The sequence below is a fragment of the Seriola dumerili genome, unplaced genomic scaffold, assembly GCF_002260705.1.
Source record: "Seriola dumerili isolate Sdu_G_001 unplaced genomic scaffold, Sdu_1.0 BDQW01000122.1, whole genome shotgun sequence".
Taxonomy (NCBI): domain Eukaryota; kingdom Metazoa; phylum Chordata; class Actinopteri; order Carangiformes; family Carangidae; genus Seriola; species Seriola dumerili.
The window spans coordinates 2,288,586-2,308,689 of record NW_019174377.1 but is presented as its reverse complement, the minus strand read 5'-3'; the positions used below and the strand labels follow the sequence as shown (position 1 = coordinate 2,308,689).

The 20,104-nt window shown below is 40.4% G+C and overlaps 1 protein-coding gene across 2 annotated transcripts in view; it reads right to left on the bottom strand.

The window, feature by feature from the left end:
* The window catches only part of fchsd2 (FCH and double SH3 domains 2), a 66,194-nt gene that overhangs the window by 18,253 nt on the left and 27,837 nt on the right, over positions 1-20,104 (bottom strand). The window contains exons 4-12 of one of the 2 annotated variants that reach the window (XM_022748495.1): positions 16,339-16,418; positions 15,843-15,987; positions 15,569-15,702; positions 13,669-13,723; positions 13,336-13,464; positions 8,743-8,889; positions 7,757-7,852; positions 1,977-2,093; positions 1,752-1,856 (exon numbers count right to left, since the gene is read on the bottom strand). In XM_022748495.1, the coding sequence (XP_022604216.1) occupies positions 1,752-1,856; positions 1,977-2,093; positions 7,757-7,852; positions 8,743-8,889; positions 13,336-13,464; positions 13,669-13,723; positions 15,569-15,702; positions 15,843-15,987; positions 16,339-16,418 (1,008 nt within the window). The remainder of the gene's footprint in view (positions 1-1,751; positions 1,857-1,976; positions 2,094-7,756; positions 7,853-8,742; positions 8,890-13,335; positions 13,465-13,668; positions 13,724-15,568; positions 15,703-15,842; positions 15,988-16,338; positions 16,419-20,104) is intronic. The other variant, XM_022748496.1, reaches the window with a different exon arrangement.

The window sequence follows — 20,104 nt, the reverse complement described above, 5'->3', positions numbered from 1 at the left end:
TAATTCTGTGATAAGAGCTCTGTGATGAAGTCATTTGTAGCAAATGAGCTCATAAAATATTCATCATCTTACTCAAGGTAATGGTGGCCTAGAAGAGCAAAGAATAGCATACAGACAGTGTGAGCGAGAGAGACTGAAGCAGAGAGGAAGACAGAGAAGGTGGGGTAGCAAGAAGATGGTGTGGTCACATGTTTGCACTTTGCAACGAAAAGACTCCCTAATTATTCTGTAGCAAGTGAGATCACAAGCTATTGATAGTGTTGCTTAAATATTCTTGCAGTGTAAGGTATTGAAATAACTACCAAAAACTATTTTATCTATCACCTAAAAGCAGTAAAATTATATGCTTAACAAAATGTTTGCAAAAAATATCTTAGATGATAAAAAAGTGTAGAGATATACTGATCTGCCAGAGGTTAACGTCAGGAATGAAATATTTTTGACCAAACCTGACAGCAGAGGGTGCCAGATATATGAAAGCCTGATAAAAAAAAAAAAAACATAGTGTAGATGCGAAGAGGCAACAGGGGGAGAGAAAGAGCTAAGCAAAGTGAAGGAAAACAATAAAACTGAAGAACACAACAGAGATGAAAAACCAAAACAGCGCAGATACTTTTGAGAGAGAACAGACACAGAATTGAGGTGAGGAAGATGAGAGATGATGATACAGTGTTCTCATTCATAGCGTGACACATTGAATCTGCGGGAATCAATACATAAATGATCGATAACTCTGCGAGTGGAAAGGCTGAGATGTGCAGAAGGAAAAGAGAGGGAGTGGAGAGAAAGATGCTGAGGAGGAGGGAAAGATGATGAAATGAAAGATGGATGAAAAAGCCAAAAGAGCAAGAAAGAAAAGAAAAAGAGAAAAATAAATTGGCACTCACAGTATTAGATTTCATAGTTTAGATATAATAACTTGAATTTTTACAGCTACACTGCTATCATACCTGTGTACTGTCACACTGAGCTACTGTGACGGACATGACTCTGGAAAAGTATCTTTAAATCTGAACACCTGAACAGAATGCAACAAAACCACATAGAGCCACATAGAGCAGGGGATTATTGGGCTGTGTGGATACGAATGGTCGAATAACTTGAATGATCTGACAAAGAGGTAGACAGATCAATCCTGGGCCTTGTTTGTTAATTCCACCCTGCTTCGTGAGCCATGCTGATGAGCAGACTCAAAGCCAAGTGCCACTGACTGCATTCAAAATATGGACCAAATAATTAGTCACTCAGCCACAAACACCGGGTGGAGGAAATATGACTGAAGGCTGAATTCTATGCTCTCGCTGTGACAAGAGGGTTTGTTTGCTAGACTAACACCGCAGTGACACTGCTGCCCTTGCATAAATATACACAGGATATTTTTTTATATTTCATAAGAGAGGAAACATCTATCCGTCCTTTCTCCATACCTGCGTATCCTGGGTATGGTATTATAGGCTGGAGCCTAGCATAGGCAGGCTAGATCCTGGATGGGTGCCAGTCTATCACAGAACTAAGACACTGATGGACAACCATATTTAGAGTTTCCAGTTCACCTGTCCTTGCATGTCTTTGGACTGTGAGAGGAAAATGCAGCATCCGGACAAAAGCCGTGTGAACGTGAGGAAAACATGCAGACTTGACACAGAAAGGGTCGAGTTTAAACACAGACACTAAGGCAACTGTGCTAAGAGAACATATCCTATCATTTATCCTTTGCTATCAAAGATAAATGTCGACACTGAGTCACAGACCTCGGCTTTGCGTATGTTTTCTTTGGTGTCTTCTATCTTCAGCTCCAGATCTAGTCTGCCTTGCTCTGTGGCGGGCAAGCCATGGCTCTCACACTCCTCCAGAGACTGAAAACAACACACACAAACACATAACTTGATTAGAAACAGTGTGTGTATCTGTTTCAGATATTGTATTTTTAAAATTGGTATATGTGACAAACATGAGTATGTGTGTGCCCATCTTACTCTCTTGTAGTGAATGATATTTTTGTGTTCCCTGGCCACTCTGGTTGCCCATTTCCTGGCCTCCTTGTTCAGACTGTGCTCCTCCGTCGTCCCCGTCTCCGACTCCAGCTGACGACTCTAAGATAGACAGACAAACACAGACACACACACACACACACACACACACACACACACACACAAGCGCACACATAAGTACAGTATCAGCGATAACAGCACAAGGTGTTTGATATGCAGAAGCTGTTAATTAAGCTAAAGAAAGTGTGAGAGAAAGATTGTTTCTTTCTCACATAATTAATACAGCATGTGCTCTATTGTATTCCTCTTGGAACGAAATAGCTGTTATCAAAATCACATGTGAAAGAGCATGAGTGTGTGAAAGTGTCTGTTAGTGTGTGTGTTTTTGTTTGACGGCAGGAGGTACATAAATACAACAAAAGCACACATGTGGGCCTGTTGAAGAATCCAATAAAATATTCAACATCAATTATAACCATGTGGCATTTTTTCTGCAGGGACTAATGCATTAAATGTGTCTCTGAATTATAAGTTTCCACACCTTCACTAATCCACAGAATTAATTTTAATTTTTTTTTTACATTATTTCCAAAAAGCCCTGAAAACCTATATTATCAACTTCTCACTGTGAGTAAAGGGATGAATTTATCTCTGTGCTTATTTTTACTGATTTGAAGTAGGCAGGGCTTAGTTGGAAAAAGGGGATGTGATACACTGTGCACCAGTCAGAATTTAGCACTGTGTGAATCAAAATCTGATGACAGTGTGTGGGTTATTTGGTTACTCTCAGCTGATGATCTTACTCTCTCTCACACACACACGCAGTGGCACTTTAATTCAGTCTTCTAAGTTCTAACTCTTAACTATGCAGGCGACACAGAAAGCTCAGCGCAATGCTACTAATTAATGGATGAAGTATGGATCATAAAGGGTTAGGGAAACAAAAAGGATACATTTTAATACTTTGCAGAATCCTTCAACCTGTGACCCTTTTTTCATTTACACGTTCTAGCTTCCATCAACTTAAATCTCTGTTTTGTGGCAATAGCAAGTATACTTTACATTTATATCGTGTTGGTAAATTCTTTGGCATATATCAGTAGCCTATAATGTTTCAAAAATGATAAAAAAGTATATTTATAAGTATATTTATATATATTCTGGCTACAGGCAGACAAAAATGCCACTTCCAACAAAAACAAACTGAGCCTCAGGGTGTAAATACAGTACATACGGTCAGCGTCACTGATGTGTGTTCACAGACCTGAGAGGCTGGGGTTCCCATAATCTGATAATAAAAGTGTGTTCACCAGACTAAAGTACACAATATTTTAATTGCAAGTTTCTATGTACATCATATCTATTAATTATGTGCTGCTTCAGTAACAAGAGGGCATAAATCTGGCTAAGTATAGGTGTGAAACGAAGAGCTTTACACTGGAGATTTACAGCTTAATTACATTCAGGCAAGGGAACATGGCAGAGAGTTAAGGCAGAGAGGCAGAAAACTAGATTTAAACAGTGACTCTAAGCTGACATGTCATGGAGGGAGCTCAGCTAATTTGTGTCTTGATAGTTTACTAAACCAATTCCTGTAATATCAATGGAATTAAGAGAGTGAGTAAGAGTTTCTTTCAAATGTCCTACTAGTGTCTACATGTAGGGAAAATGTGAACACTTTCAGTCTGCTTGCATGTTATCTTCAAGTGACTTTGATGCTGTTCGTTTAGGTTCCTCATTCTGTTCATCAGCTTCATGGCAGCTCTTACAGCATGCTGGTTCTTTCTTTTTTTAGTGATAATTTAAGGGCATTTTCATACCTTTATTCAAACTTTCTGCTGGACAGTGTGAAACAGCTGATCGACTAGTTAAGTGTGAGCTAACATTTTATTTTCAATTATCATGGTGTAGTGGGGACATTAAGCACATATGACCTATGATAATCAGATTGTATAAATGTGTTTATTTATCAATGTCAAAGATTCATTTATTAAACCAAGACCAACTACAATAAAGAAGATAACAGGCAAAATTATAGTTTGTCAGCTCTCCAGCTTAGGGAAAGGTGAATATAGTATAGCACAGAGAACTCAAAATGGTGTGATCATACTGTACTTCAATAACAACCTCTACTGTCGTAATAACAGTCATTTAGTAACAACTGTGTTATTCTGAAACCACCGGGGTGGAGTGAGAATAAACTTTGTCAAACTGAAGTTGTCTGTTTGAAGGGGAGGTACAGTGTATGCTGGTAGGAATATGTGAGTTTAACCCTAAATCCTGGAGGCTTGTTGCTCACTCTAAACACTTGTTGTAGGCCTTTACTATCATATTACTGTAAAGCAAAAAGCTTTAAACCCAGTGATGTTTTTGCCACAGTAAGAAGCTAATCCTGTCTGTTCGAACACAGATTTGCATCATTTAGTCACGGGCTCCCGTTGTTTTCTAAAAAAAGGATCTCTCTCCACAGCTTGCAGAGACATACTACCATTATCTTGACTAATATATCACGTTGAACAGCACCTGTAGCTGTATGATGTTTTAATGGATTTTTAAAAGCAGTGGGAGTCTGATACTTGACTCCAGGGTGTCTGCACAATCTGCAGTAGAGCAGAAAGTAGTACCTTCTCACTGTGGCAAATACATTGCTGTGATCAGACATTTTGTGTGGATTAATGGCCATAATTGGTGTTATTGTAATAAACAAGAAAAATGCCTACATCCAAAATACAATTTTGTTTTAGTCTTAGTTTTAATATTACCTAAAATTCAGCACCTGCGCAGCCAACATTTTTGGTTTTATAGAGTGCTGCTTGCAGATGCAGACACTTAAAAGAATAACCTTCCTCATTATTTGGACTTTCACATATTCACATTCAGCATCTAGCTTGATCTTGGTGTGGCGGTTTGAATCAAATACAGAATCTAACAACGAAAAATATGCACAAGCAAAAAACAAAAAGGAAAAACAAAGACCTTGACCACAACTTGAACCCATAACATATTACAAATGTGCAATTAAAAATTAAAATCACTCAAACCAAAGATTTGACTCATCTGTCCAAACGAGGCAGATGACAGCATAGTGATATTTCAACAGATGATGCAACACGGTTACGGCATCTAATGAATCATCTGGTGCTGGAATTGCGTTGCTTGCCAACATGTGACAGGTATGACAGCATTATCATGTGGTGATCCCACTGTCATAGCAGTGGTATTCACTAATCCAGTAAATGTATCTCTCTTGTTTTATTATTATAGGGCAACAATAAAATGCATGGTATAAGAGTTTTAGCAATAATACTGCAACAAAGACAAATTTGTTTTATTTTACTTCTGAAAAACGATGGCTTATTTATCTCACAATGTCTCCATTTGCCTGGCTCTAGGGTAATAGTAGGTAGATAAGATAGGATAGGTAAGAAATTTCACAATAGCCGGCTGAATTATCAGTTTATATAAGGTATTTAATTCGAAATGTGAAACACAATTTCTGTTCTTTACTCTAGTCTGACTGCTTTGTTGTTGCAAAAAGGAAAGCCACACTCAAGCTACAAGGAAGGTTTCAAAGTCTGAACAATTTATTCAGAGCCAAACACACATTTGTCATGTTTATTCTAATATTTCTTACACCAGCAATGGTCATGATGTCGTAAGTATAACTGTAGCCACACCTGGGTGGTTATGCTGCAGCATGCAACATTAATGGTCATGTTAGTGTGACAAACGCACATGGGGATTATGATCATTAATAATCCTTGCAATAACTTTTACTGTTATTAAGTGAAAGGGGAAACTCTATCCTGAGAGAAAACATAAAAACATATTATGTCTGTGGTTATGGACCTGATCACAATTTGCCAAGATGAATCACAGACCTCTTACAGCCAAAAACCTGAGCACCGTGGTGAGAAAGAATAGTTTGTAGAGCACAATAATGTGTTAACAGTTATTAATAAGGCTATATTTTTGCCCAATAAAATAACCCTCGTTTGTATCACTGTGAACCTCTTTCCTCTAAGCGTTTCTGTGCACAAACATTTTGCATGCTCATGCTCATAGTCCCCTGTGTGTTTGTGTTGAAACTGGCTAGACATGCTGTAATGGCTACTCCATGTTCTGTTTAGGAACAGGGATGGGTCCGTCCTCCTTCCCAGGAAAGAGCGATTGGATGTGAAGGTTATTCAAGTTGACTAACTGTCTGTCTGTCTGACTGTCTGCAGCAAGTCAGGGTTAAGTCAGGTAAGAAAGCACTGCCCACCGTAGCACTTTATAGGCAAGTAGTCTAGTCAGGCAGAGAGCAATGTGCAAATACAAGTGCATATAGACATAGTGATTTATATATTACCAGTGTCATGCAAAATCATTAATCACAGTCCCAGTTCTTAGGGTTGAAATGCATTATTAAGAGAAGTAGCAAAGCCTTGTTTGGGAATACATGAACTACTCGTACATGTTAAAGTCAATAACACAAGCAGTGAAAACTACATTAGGACATGAATGGAGTAGATGATCCATGGTTTGTGTCAGGAATGAAGATGGGAATGCTAACAATAGTTAAGACTACCTGTGCCAGGGTCATTCTCATGGCACTGACGGGCGACGGCTCAATGTCCACCAACTGCTGCACCGAGCTCAGAGTCTGGCACACACACACATACACCCAGGCAAGCGGCCACACACCCACACACCCGAGAGCAGCAGTGCAAGCACACAGACACACAAATACAAGGAGGGGTTAATGGAAAAAAAGTTTAGGGAAAAGTGTTAGCATAGGTTGAACAGGATTAGGAAGACACGGGGAAGGAATAGCACATTATTACACAGAGAAATGTTAGAATACCAGAAGAGAAGAAGAAGAAAAGGGAAAGAAATTGGCACAGTGAAAGCATGAAAGATAGAAAGAAGCTGAGAAACAAGAGAGCACAAAATGACTCCGACACAGGAGAGAAGGAGAACTACTGTATAGTGGAATTAGGACCAGTGTCCAATGGGAGACATCTTTTATTTAGCTAGCAATACTTAAGGAAGGATGAGACAGCATGATTCCCACGGCCCCATTATGATCACACAGACACTGATCAATTGACGACAATATGAAATAATTTAAACATTCAGCATGTCTACATGATCTTGTGTAAAAGATAAAACAAAATCTAGGACTACAAAGAGAAGCTCCCAATGGACACACAACATTTGGTATTAAAATGACAAAAATTATAACACAGAGTAGGTTCATGCTGTTTCTAACACTATCACCAGACACTAGTTAACTGGACAACTCTTTCCTGAATTGTTAACATAAAATAAATCTCCAAAGGCTCAAGACAAAAGAGCAAAGGATCTCTCTAGAGAATAAAAATGATCAGAGCTTTGCCTCTTTGATTTCAAGCCTTTGAGCCCCAGATGTATTAATGGCATTCTCTATAGATCATGATGATGAAGGTACACAAATTCTGTTTCAGTGACTGAGATGAGCTTAGGAATGGAGCCACAGATGTAAAATACTAGATTGGAGGGGACAGAAAAAGAGGGAGCAGGGAAAAGCCCGCATGTGGCAACAAAAGAGGCTGATTACTACTATGTGTGTGTGTGTGTGTGTGTGTGTGTGTGTGTGTTTGACAGAAACAGAAGCAATAAAATGACTGTCCTGCCGTGTGAACAGGTTCATATACAAACAATACTCTCAAGCTCAATAGCACAATGCTGCGTGTGTATGGATATGAACACAGTGGATGCGTGTGCAGTTATGTGTGTCTCACCGTGTCACATTCACTAGGCTGGAACTGGAAGTCGTGTGCTTTGTGAAACACTGGATTCTCCTGCATGAACAACTGCTGGTTGAACTCTTGTATTATCTGAGAGAAAGACAGGAGGAGACAGTGAATCTGGTGCGTTTGTATGCGGGTTTCCTGCTGTGAAAACTTGTCAGTATTGGCAAACATCATAACCTCAGTGAATCCACGCTGAGCACAATCTCAGTTCCCCAGAGAGGGAGCAGACTACATACTCTTTACAGTCACATTTCAAGCCTGCAGTGGGTGAGTATTTTTATATTCATACATACATTTTAGGTTTGATGTTTTGAGTATCACTTTAATGGCATACATTGTCAAATCACGTTCTTGCAGAGGAGTGATGGTATATTGAGATTTCTGTTACCTTGCCTGCACACACTGTTGACGAAAATCTGTCACAGTGTGTCATTTTGGTTGCCAATCCATTTTTTTGCATTTCTGTTTCAATTTATTTTGGGGTCTACTACAAGCTTTATGAAGACACACAACAAAAACAAAAACAGAGATGCACTAAATATAAGACAAAAAAACACTACATTTCTTCTTTATTGTCTGTGTTCTATGTGTGTGTTTCTGCATTTGTATTTTGATTTCCTTATATATATGTCTTGGCAGCTTTCTGAAATCGTTTTATCGCTAAAATGCTGAATGCAAACAATACCTCCCCAGGCAATGCAACACCCACCTACCCTACTCCCCCTCACTAATGTAAGAAAAATAGTGCCTTGCAATCACAAATAAAATGTCAAAACGTCCCATCCAATTCGCAAAATGAAAGAAGAAATACACAATGTTTTTCGCAAAATAAGCATTTTGATCAGACTGTTATGTTAAGAAGATTGATGGATATTGCCCACAGTATCTTTTCTGAGACCAGTAACACAGTATTTCTATGTACTAACTTATAAATGAGCACAGAAGGTCTGTGTCTCTCACCACAACTGACTCACCCTGGTGGATTTGTCCAACAGGAACTGGAAGGTGTTGTGTGTAGCTTGGGAGGCCTCTAGCTCGGTGCGACACAGCGCTACCAGATAGTCTTTCACATGCTCATAGATCCTGCCATCCAAGGCCTGGAGGACAGACAGAGAGGAGGGCTGGGGTTACGGTGAAGAAAGGATTAATTCAATGTAATCCGTCATAATAAAATAGACACCAAGAAAGAGAAAGACAAAAGAGAGAGAGAGAGAGAGAGGGTTGAAGAGGAGGTGAATGAAGCCAGTTACTACTAACGCTTTAGCAAATACTCATTTTTATTCCACATTCAGATGTGACGGGCCATTGAATTTTCACCCACACCACCTCGGTTAGCAGTGCCCTATTTCTCATCATCAAACATCAAGCCATCATTTAACCTCATCTGTTCTATAACCAGGAGCCTGACCGTAACAATGCTCGTGTCCTTCCTGTCCCTGTTTTGTTTTTAAGCTAGGAGGAACACTTCACCTTCAGGGCTGTGTAGGTTATAAAGTGGCACTAGCTTGTTTAGTTTAGGCAAGGTCTAAACAAGAGAGAAGCAGTTTCAACAGTGTTTCTCCTTAAGGAATGGGACAAGTGAATGGTTATTCAGAGTCATGTTTATATATATATATATACGTATATATATATATATATATATATATATATATATATATATGTATAATTCTCTGATGCAGAGCTTTGAGATCCAATGAAAAGAGGCAACTATTCTATCATTTGGCAAATTGCTAAATCTTTACACAATATCAGCAACAAATCCACTAAAACTGTGAATGTCACAATAGCAGACAAGACAGACATGTTGTATCTGCCCTGACGTCACAATGTGACATAAATTTGATTGAAGTTAAAACTGTTGCACACACACACAGAGTGTTCCTACACAGATGTTATGTTGTCTGATTAGGGTGGGACAACTCGTTCTTATGAGTCAATAGAGTTTTGTGACCTGAGTTTTGTTTAACCTGACTAGAGCTCTAATCAGCCAGAGTAACTGAAATTGAAATTAAAAGTTAAATAGAAATAGTTTAATTTAAGAGAGTTACGTGTTCAAATTTGGTTTGTTACACACACACACACACACACACACACACACACACACACACACACACACCTAGCTACTGGTAGCGCTGCTACCCCCTGAAACAAATTTTTGTCTAACCAACATTTTTATGAATTGAACTAAACTGAGAAAGAAAAGAAATGGAAATAGAGAAGAGATGGAGTGAGACAAACAATGAGAGGCAAGAGTGAGTTGGCACAAAGTCAAAGGAAGGACAGAAACCAAGCAGATGTTTTCATTTGACAGCTCTTATCATTAGACGTTCTGATGCACCGATATAAAGACATTTTAATGAAGTATGCAGTCCAAATGAGCAGCCTTTCTACAGGGAGCTGCGGCAGTGCTGCCAAGCTGTAGGCCACACTGCCAAACAGCCAGATCAGACAGAGAGGAACGAGACAGAGAGAAAGAGAGGCTAATGGAGAGGACGAGGAGGAGAAGAAGAGTGAGCATTTGAAAGGGTATAAAAAGGTACAAGTGGGTGAGAGCAAGAAAGCGAGACAGACTGAAAAATTAGTGTATGGGAGAAGCTTGTGTGTGTGTGTGTGTGTGTGTGTGTGTGTGTGTGTGTGTGTGTGTGAGAGAAATGTTCTTTGGATAGTGTTCTCACAGCTGCAGGGGAAGGTGAAGGGGTTCAGATTCCAATTCAACAAAACACTAAGACCGCAGACACACACACACACACAAATACACACACACACACACACACACACACACACACACACACACACACACACACACACACACACACGGACAGACTCACTCACTCACTCCTCTGGCAAAAGTACTTTACAAAAGCTCACACTCTCAGAAACCTGGATACACTCTGTGCCGGTCAGGGGATGTTTTGGGCCAGACTACAGCCTCCACCAACACCTACAAACTGTCTTTTTCTTACACAGAAAGTCACACACACACACCCACACACGCTTTTGAATATACCCCACATACCACAAATGTGGCATTTGCACAATTGCACATGCAAAACACAGACTTATCATACAATGGGATATTGACAAGGAAATTATGTCATTAAGGGTGGGTTGTTGGCTGACTTCTCTCTAAATGTTCCCCCATCATTCTGCTCATTTCCTCCTTCCTCTTTCTTCCCTTCCTCCCCTCCTCTTTTCATCCATTTACGGTAGCGTTGAAAAGAAGTGAGTCAGCTTCCAGAAAAAGCCCCATCCCCGTGTCATGGGCAGTGTGTGTGTGTATTTGTGTGTGTGCGTATGTGTGTATGTGTGTTTGGGTTGAATGACTGCATCAGCCTGGACAATAAGTACAGCATAGAGACCCAGACAGTGCAGCAGAGGTGGAAGTGTACAGTAGGTGTGTGTGTGTGTGTGTGTGTGTGTGTGTGCGCGCGCGCACGTGTGTGTGTTTGTGTGTGTGTCTAGCGGGGGACTTTAAAAGATGGACAGTAATAAAAGCCACGGTTGCCAACAGCAGAGGGAGATGTGGAGCAGTCTGTTCTTCCTCTGCCCTTTCAGTGCTACTGTCGCATTGACAAGGACAGCACCATTCAGTATAAGATACATGTTACTGCTGCATCCTGGTAGAGTCCTCAGTACAGTCAGTATTAATAAAGTGGATTTCTGATCTAAACAGAGCTATTAATTTCAAGTCTCCTCATCCATCATCCCCAGAAAACCATTCTCTTGTTTGTCAGTCATCTTTCCCACATGTTATTGACTATCCTCCTCTATCTGGTTTGACATCAAAGACAGAGAAAGTCTTGATCTAGCTAAAGAGAACTGAATTTTCACTGCCATAGAATGAGTTGTCTGTCTTTTTTCATAGGATGGCCATTACTATACTATATTTACTATCATTTTATTTGGTTGCGACTGTGATCAGTGTCTGCCAATGATGCTGCTCTCTGGGCTGCGTTTCTAGATGCATCTCTGCCCTGTGAAAAAAACAGACTTTCACGTGATGCAGATTTTGCTCCCTCTGTTGGGAGTGCCGTTATCACCGGCTTTCAGGTGAAGACCTGTAAACACCACAAACTCCCAAACTGCAGAGGAGGGAGAGAGGACGAGCAGATTGCCTCCCTCGAGCAATGTCCCTCATTTTGTTTGTGTGATTGCGTGCACGAATTTGTGTATGTGCATGTTTCCCTGCAGTCCTGTCCTTCTGTCACAAGGCGCTAAGGATCTATTATTCAGAATGGCCTCGTAGTATAGCTGCTCATACATGCCTAAGGCAGAGTATGTGAGATGGAGGGAGTAGGAGAGACAGAAAACCGAGACAGGGAAGGGCAGCTGAAGATAGAGAGGGAGTGACAGAGAAAGAAAATGCAGGATGAGGAAAAAGCTAAGAAAGAATCAGACTGCAAAAACTAGAAGAAAGAGGGAGAAGCAGATAGAAACATTCATGAGCTTCACTTTAAATTTTCTCACTGAATATACACAACTTACTTCACAGTAGATATGGGGTGTCTGTGTGCAAGTGTACATGTGAGTATGTGTGTGTCTGCCTGTGTGTTTGAATGCATGCAAATAATTAGATTATTACGAGATTAAGTATTAATCTATGTATCATCACAGTTTTTTGTGGACTACCTGTGTAAGTGAGCATAAAGGATTAACAGACCTGGATTTCTTTTGGTTGTTTCAGTCTAATTTCTTCCTGTTTTCATTCTGTCTATGTGCTAGAAAGGTCATGTTGTGCCAGATGGAACATGGTGCTTGCACACACAAACAGCAGCTTTGCTAACACAGATGGAAAAAAATATGGGGGTGACAGTGAATTGGCTTCTGTGTCACAATATAACGCTTTGAGCACCCTAATAAAACCATGAAACCTACATCCCGCAACCATATTAACACAAAACAAACACGTTCAAGATCACACAAGTTATTTGCATCTATCCTTTGATGACCTTTTTGTATTCTATCAACAAAACGGTATTTACGCTACCTCAAAGCTTTGTGATGAGCTTCCCTCTGGCATTGGTGCAATTCATTCAACATTGTGAAAATTATAATTTCATGCCTACTGATGATTTGGTGAGAGCAGACATCAGGATGGCTCATTTTGCAGGATTTTTCTTCACATAAGCCCCTTTCAAATCATAAATCCAGAGTACTCTCTTTGAAGACTCAAAACTGTGAAATCATCACTTTTTCATGTATGGTTTACCCCTCCAACTAGTTCACCAATACTGAAATGGAGTGTGACTTTGTGCACTGATAAAAGGAAGACATTTTAGCCTAAATTGAGCTTTGATTCAAAGTAGCTCCCCACTTTGAATTCTGGAACCAGAAAATGCGTCCCCGCTCCGCTCAAGGAGAATCCCTCAGGGTATTATCAATGCCTGAGATCCTTAAGTCCGTTAGAGTTGTAGTGAAGGAAAATGAGGTTACAGAGGAGAGTCTCCTGCTGGATTGTTTATTTACACAAATGCACAGTTCAACTAAAATCTCTACATTCATGGAAAGGACTTGTCCATTCTCTCACACATAACTCACAGCTTTCAATTTTTTCTTTCTGTAAATACCTGTATGCAGTGCAGTAGATCTGTATGGTAGTAGCGGTCATGGTGAGCGTTGGCAGCAGCTAGCGTTAGCAAGTAGTCATTCCTGGCTTGTGTCGCCTTGGAGTTACAGTCACTTCTCTTAGCTTTCAACTGAAACCAAAGAGAGACAGACAATATTGTAATACTGCATTACAGAAAGAGAGTGGAGCTTTAAGGTTTAAGTGGAGTACACAAGACTCTTTTTAGGTTCCGAACAAAGTGAAATCATTTTTGTTTTTGGTTAAAAGAGTCTCCTTGAAAGCTCTGCCTTTAGAAGAGGTGATGTGTCTGTGTCTTTGTGAGTGAGCCTCTTACCTTTACACTTGCTTTCTGTAAACTAATTCTTGACTGAAAAAGACCCAGTTTAGACCTGAAAAAGAAACAACAGCAAGCAAAGAAGTTAATCTGAAAAAACATATAAGCATATTGTTTTATTTTTTTGACAACCACGTTGACATTAGATTCATTCACATTGATGGATTAATAAAACATATTAACAATAAGGTAAGATAGAGAGGAGAAACAGATAGAGGCATTTCCCCAATGTAATAACTCTGATCTCTAACCTCTGATTCAGAGCAGTCGTCATAAATTGACCATGAACAGGCTGCGGGTTGACACCAATAAATCTCAACCTGATCCAGCAATCATGATTTATCTATATCGATGGTGACATTAGAAAGACCCGCCTGATAAAAATGATAGAGTGAGGCCGTATGCATGCATGTGTGTGTGTTTGCATTAGGTCTGCTCTTCTGTTCTACTGTGTTTACATGAATGAAAACAGACCATGTGTATTATACGGTATTATCTCTGACACAAATAGACAGAAAATGCATTATGGCTGTGTGATAATGTCTGTCACTTACTTAAACTGTATTTGTGATGTGTTCCTATGTGATGTGTGTAGTGTGTGTAGTGTCTCCGCATCACACCATTCTCCTTCTATGTGTTCCTTCAATGGCTAATAGCTATTTTTGCCCTACTGAAACACAGACACACACAGACACACACAGAAGCACACAGACACACACACACACACACACACAAACACACACACACACACAGTGGCACAGAGGCGATGCAGCAGTAATTCCTGTGGCTTTGACTTTCTACTGAGTGATAGAGACCAGAGCAGAGTTGACTGGCCAATCGATGCAATGAAGTGAAAATGTCACCATAGCCAGTGCTACCTTGGGCCAGGAGGAAAACAACACTGGATCAAACTTTAATACTAACTGCGACACTACAAAGCTCCAAAATGTTGAACTCTTACAGTAGAAACTCTGCCCCTCAGTTGTCTATTTATTTGAAAGCCTCTTCAGCTTACAATGTTATAAAAAGCAAAATAATAAATCTGCCTTGAAAACAAGAGAGAAAACCTTTTATATCTGGTAGAGCTATTATCTGTCCAACAAAGGAAAAAAGCAGAAACAAAATGTGCTTTAAATATCCATAGACATGATTGTGGTTTAGTTTATTGGTTGGATTCACTCCAACAAATATGCAACCACAAAAGTTTACCAAACTAAGATTCTTTACGTATGCACTTGTGGTGTTTGTCTGCATTTTCTTTGTCTGTCTTTCTCTCATAAAGCCTTAATGATGATGCTTCTCCTTCTCGCTCTCTCTCAATCTCTCACTTTGTCACATACATACACACACTAGTGTCACTTTTGGGGAAAATACATAGACTTACATTCATTTCCTTTACCTTAATCTAATCCTTATCCTAACCACTGACCCAAAAATCAGCCTTTTCCCACTTAGGGACATGGCTTTTTTTCCCAAAGCTCTCTCTCTCTCTCTCTCTCTCTCTCTCTCTCTCTCTCTTTGTGTTTCTCACAATCTATTTTATTNGATGCTTCTCCTTCTCGCTCTCTCTCAATCTCTCACTTTGTCACATACATACACACACTAGTGTCACTTTTGGGGAAAATACATAGACTTACATTCATTTCCTTTACCTTAATCTAATCCTTATCCTAACCACTGACCCAAAAATCAGCCTTTTCCCACTTACATGGCTTTTTTTCCCAAAGCTCTCTCTCTCTCTCTCTCTCTCTCTCTCTCTCTCTCTCTCTGAGGGTAACCAACTTTGTTTTCTTGGTATTTTTTCTGACAATGGACACCATTTGTTGATTCATAGCATATTGATTTTTACTCACATCCTCACCAACACACACACATGTGCACAGTGCCATGGGGAACTTACTTTGCCTCTATGTCGGCCTTCTCTCGTACAGCGTGGGCAACCTGCTCACAGTCGTAGTATTTTTTCTTGGCTTTGGCCAGCTCCTTTACCGACTCCTGCAGCTCTGCCTGAATGCCACTCAACTGATCTATGGTCTGTGAAGGGAAATTGGAAGACAGGCAAGTTGTTAAAGAAAGGGTGTGAGAACATGGAAGGATGTTGTAGAGAGGGATAAAGAACAGAGATTGCCTCAGAAAACACTGACCATCTCCCACTGTTCACAACATTCACTGACCTTTTTGAGTTGCTGTTCCTTGTAGAGTCTAACAGTCTTAGCGGGATCTGATACTTGACTCTTGTAATTGTCACACACGTTGAGCCTGGACTGGCTCACCTGCACTGTACCCTCTAAGTAGGACCTCCACACTGCATACACATTCCTAGTTGGAGAGAAAAAGCACAACAACACTGCTCAGTTGCTGTTCTATAACTCATAGTCCCTAGAGCAATTGGTTAATAAAATCACTGAGTTTTCCTGCAGAGTGGCTACATTTTTAAAATCCCCATGCAAGTGTGTGGCTACCAATGTGAGAAAGAAAGAAATTATATGCACTTGCACCAGAAAGAAAATTTGTGGAAAATTCTGCTGTAGTTGCAAGAGTCAGTTCCCTCATTTCTGGCTTTCATAATAACCAACCAAAGGACGTAGTGGGGTCATTCAGAAGATGTGATCAGAAGTAGATTGTTGCCCCTAGCTTAATGGAAATATGGTTGTACACACATAAACCTACCGATAGTCTGTTCTCTGGTCATCAGGGTTGATTCCAGGCCAGTCTCTCTTTAGGTACTGACTTGCTAACTTCTGCAGAGCCTGAAAGCAGAAGAGTAAAAATAAAGCATTGAGAATAATTAAAGTTAGAGTATCTGAATATAGAATCCATGCCAAATCCCTGGAGAAGACGCCTTTTGATGCTATCAGAAAACATGAGTTCTCCTTTTGCAATGAAAAACCTGAAAATTATCGTTTATGAGGCTGAATACTGCAGAATGGATTCTGACTCAACTTGTTTGCACTCTGTCCAAAATACAGACTGCCTGAGACAAGAGAAAATGATGTCTACTGCTCCCAGTTCATGGGGTATACAAACACATTAAAATATTTTACTTGACTGGCACACATTTACTAATGACTGATAATATTATGTAAGAAAATAAGAGAAAAGGTGGAGGCGAGAGCGAGACAGCGTGAAGCTTCATCGAGTCAAATATTTTCCTTTTTAGTAGGAGTAGACATCAGGACTGGAGTGCATTATTTAATGTGTTTATACCATGACCCAACCAGAGTGACCACAAGTGCTTTTCCAGGCCATGGCATTAAGTATTTTAATTACAAGAATGCATGCAGAGATTTTAAGAATCTGTTGCAACACTGGTCCAAGTCTTTCAAAACGTAACCTTTGTTGGCACAGATAAAGCCATTGGAGCTCTTTTAGAGGACTGAGATTAAGGAAAAGGTTTAGTAGAATTTACTTTGCATACTGCACATATTTTACAGTTCACTTTGGGAGGTAAGAAGATGCACTTAGATCAAGACGGACAATATCCCATGTCACTCCTCTGAGTGTGAACAGCTCTACATTGGCTGATTTGGACTTCATTTTCTTCTTTGTTTTGTGTTCTGCAGTTATATTGTATTTCTATTTCAAGCTCACAGCCAAAATACTGACTTTTACACTCAGTAAACAATACCACTATAAAATGGACCAGCTCTGTGTCAGCAAGAGTGAATCCCCAGTCAGCTCCAGTGTGTACGAGCAGAAACCCGAGGGCCCTGCAAGAAAGGGTAACCTACATCTTCTGGACTGGGTTACTGTGTCAGTGGCGACAACTCTGCCCTTGTGTGCCTGTGTATCTGGGTGAGTGCATGTGTGTGTGTGTGTGTGTGTGTGTGTGTGTGTGTGTGTGTGTGTGTGTATATCGGAGAGCAAATCCTCATTAATAAAACAAAGCAGAACAACAACAGCAACCCAATCAGGACCAACAGATCTTAGGGACATACTACTCTGCATGTAAATCTGATGCCAATTCTGTTCACAAATCTCCTCCTCTGTCTCCCAATCACCCATTCTCCGTTTTATGTTCTCTCTCCATCTCCATATTTCACTTTCCATTTCTGACATAAGGTTTCTCACAGGTTGATTTTGCAAATGTAACACTGTCGCTCCCTCATCCCCATAACCCAAACATTAATTTCCACATATCTTCATCCTCCTGCCACTCTCCCCATCTCTCATGTCAAGCTGTTTGGTTGTGTCTGTTTTTACATTTCCAATCCTCTCTCTCACTCATTGAATCACCTATCTCTCTCTCTCATCTTATCTCTGAAATTTGGTTCCCTCTAGCAAACACACAAGACTGTGTCCTGAGGGAGACAATGGCCCCCGTGACCCCTGGCTTCCACCATCTAAATCCTCTAGAAGAAAAGAGAGCCTTCTTCTAGAAAAGAAAAATCTCACCCCATTACCTCTGCAGTTGGGTGAATTAGCAGCAAACGGAAAGCATATTTTGAAGTAAATTAAGTGCGAAGGGCGTCATACTGTGTCAGAGCTGCTATTAAGTGAAGAGTGGTCAAGTAGTCCAGGTTCTTTTTGGTCCATTTTTGCTGACTTTCTATGCATTCAATTTTTGTCTTTGTTTAATACCTTTTAAATTGACTTGCCCCACATGCATGGTATCCTTTTTTCACCACAAACTCAGTTATAATTTTGACTAATCATTTTTGTAAAATCATTGTCTAATCATTTTTTATAAATTATTACATTATAAAAACATAAATAATTATTACTATTTAAGAAAAGTGCTTACAGGATGTATCAAAAAAGTTTTTGACTATACAAACTGACTTATGTGAGTTAAAACATAGTTAGAAATTGGTTACCACTTCTTCCTGTAAGCTAACTGTATAGGTTACCTCAGGAATTGGTGACAGAGCATCAGCCTCATTTATAGTACATTAAGCTACAGTGAGAGCTGTAAGTGCCAGAAAAAATATGAGATGAAGTAAATTCACACTTACACATGTTCACACATGGACACACACACAAAGAAAACCTATGGCACAAAAAACTGCACAGTCTAATGTATGCGGAAACACATTTTATTGTAAGAATAGTCAACTTCTCTTTCTGTCACTCTCTAGGGAAGGGTGGAGTGGGTGTGGATGGTTTTGATGAAAGACTGTGAGACTCTGTGTGTGTGTGTGTGTGTGTGTGTGTGTGGGTGTGTGTGTGTGTGGGTGTGTGTGTGTGTGGGTGTGTGTGTGTGTGGGTGTGTGTGTGTGTGGGTGTGTGTGTGTGTGGGTGTGTGTGTGTGTGGGTGTGTGTGTGTGTGGGTGTGTGTGTGTGTGGGTGTGTGTGTGTGTGGGTGTGTGTGTGTGTGGGTGTGTGTGTGTGTGGGTGTGTGTGTGTGTGGGTGTGTGTGTGTGTGGGTGTGTGTGTGTGTGGGTGTGTGTGTGTGTGGGTGTGTGTGTGTGTGGGTGTGTGTGTGTGTGGGTGTGTGTGTGTGTGGGTGTGTGTGTGTGTGGGTGTGTGTGTGTGTGGGTGTGTGTGTGTGTGGGTGTGTGTGTGTGTGGGTGTGTGTGTGTGTGGGTGTGTGTGTGTGTGGGTGTGTGTGTGTGTGGGTGTGTGTGTGTGTGGGTGTGTGTGTGTGTGGGTGTGTGTGTGTGTGGGTGTGTGTGTGTGTGGGTGTGTGTGTGTGTGTGTGTGTGTGTGAGAAAAAGAAACTGTGTGTGAAGGAGGCCTGGAGAAACATACAACATTAACATTGCAACAGAAATACCAGGGATGTAATTGCCTTCCTGCTGTGTAAACATGGATCATTTTTATGTGTTGTATGTATAAACTATATGTGTGCATTTGTGTGTGTGTAAGTGAGGACAGTGATAGACAGCTAAGAAAGCTACTGACTGTGACCTGGCAGACTGACAGGTGGACTGATTTGACAGCTTGACTTCAGCACCACAATGCTCCTTACTGATTTAAATCTCTTGTAAGGGTTCACATTGTTACTCAAATCCCAGACACATAAAACCTGCTGCAGCATAGGTGATGTTACTACCTACACTTTTATGAAAAAACAGACAAAACGTGATACATAGTGCACTGTTCTTCACAGAATTAGATTCTATTTGTGGCAGTAGCTGACAGCTGCTTTCTTAAAATAATACCTGATACATGGTAAACATTTTAATGCAAATATTTTAATTAGGTAGTTTGTGGCAAATAAATTACTGAACAATACATAGAGCTCCATTGCTTCATGTGGTGTCAAACAAAAAGTGACCTTTTCTGACTGGGGTCAGTTTGGTGAGGGTTGATTATTTATTGTGATTGGCTAGTGAACCCAGTCCTGGCACTCGCATGCACACCCAGGCATGCAGAGAGAGCTGGTAAAAAGACAGACAGGGACAGTCAACTTTTCACGGCCCACCAGCCTACCGATGCAATGGGATTTCTCCCGGTGCTCCCAATGCCCAGTCCGAGAGAGAGAGAGAGAGAG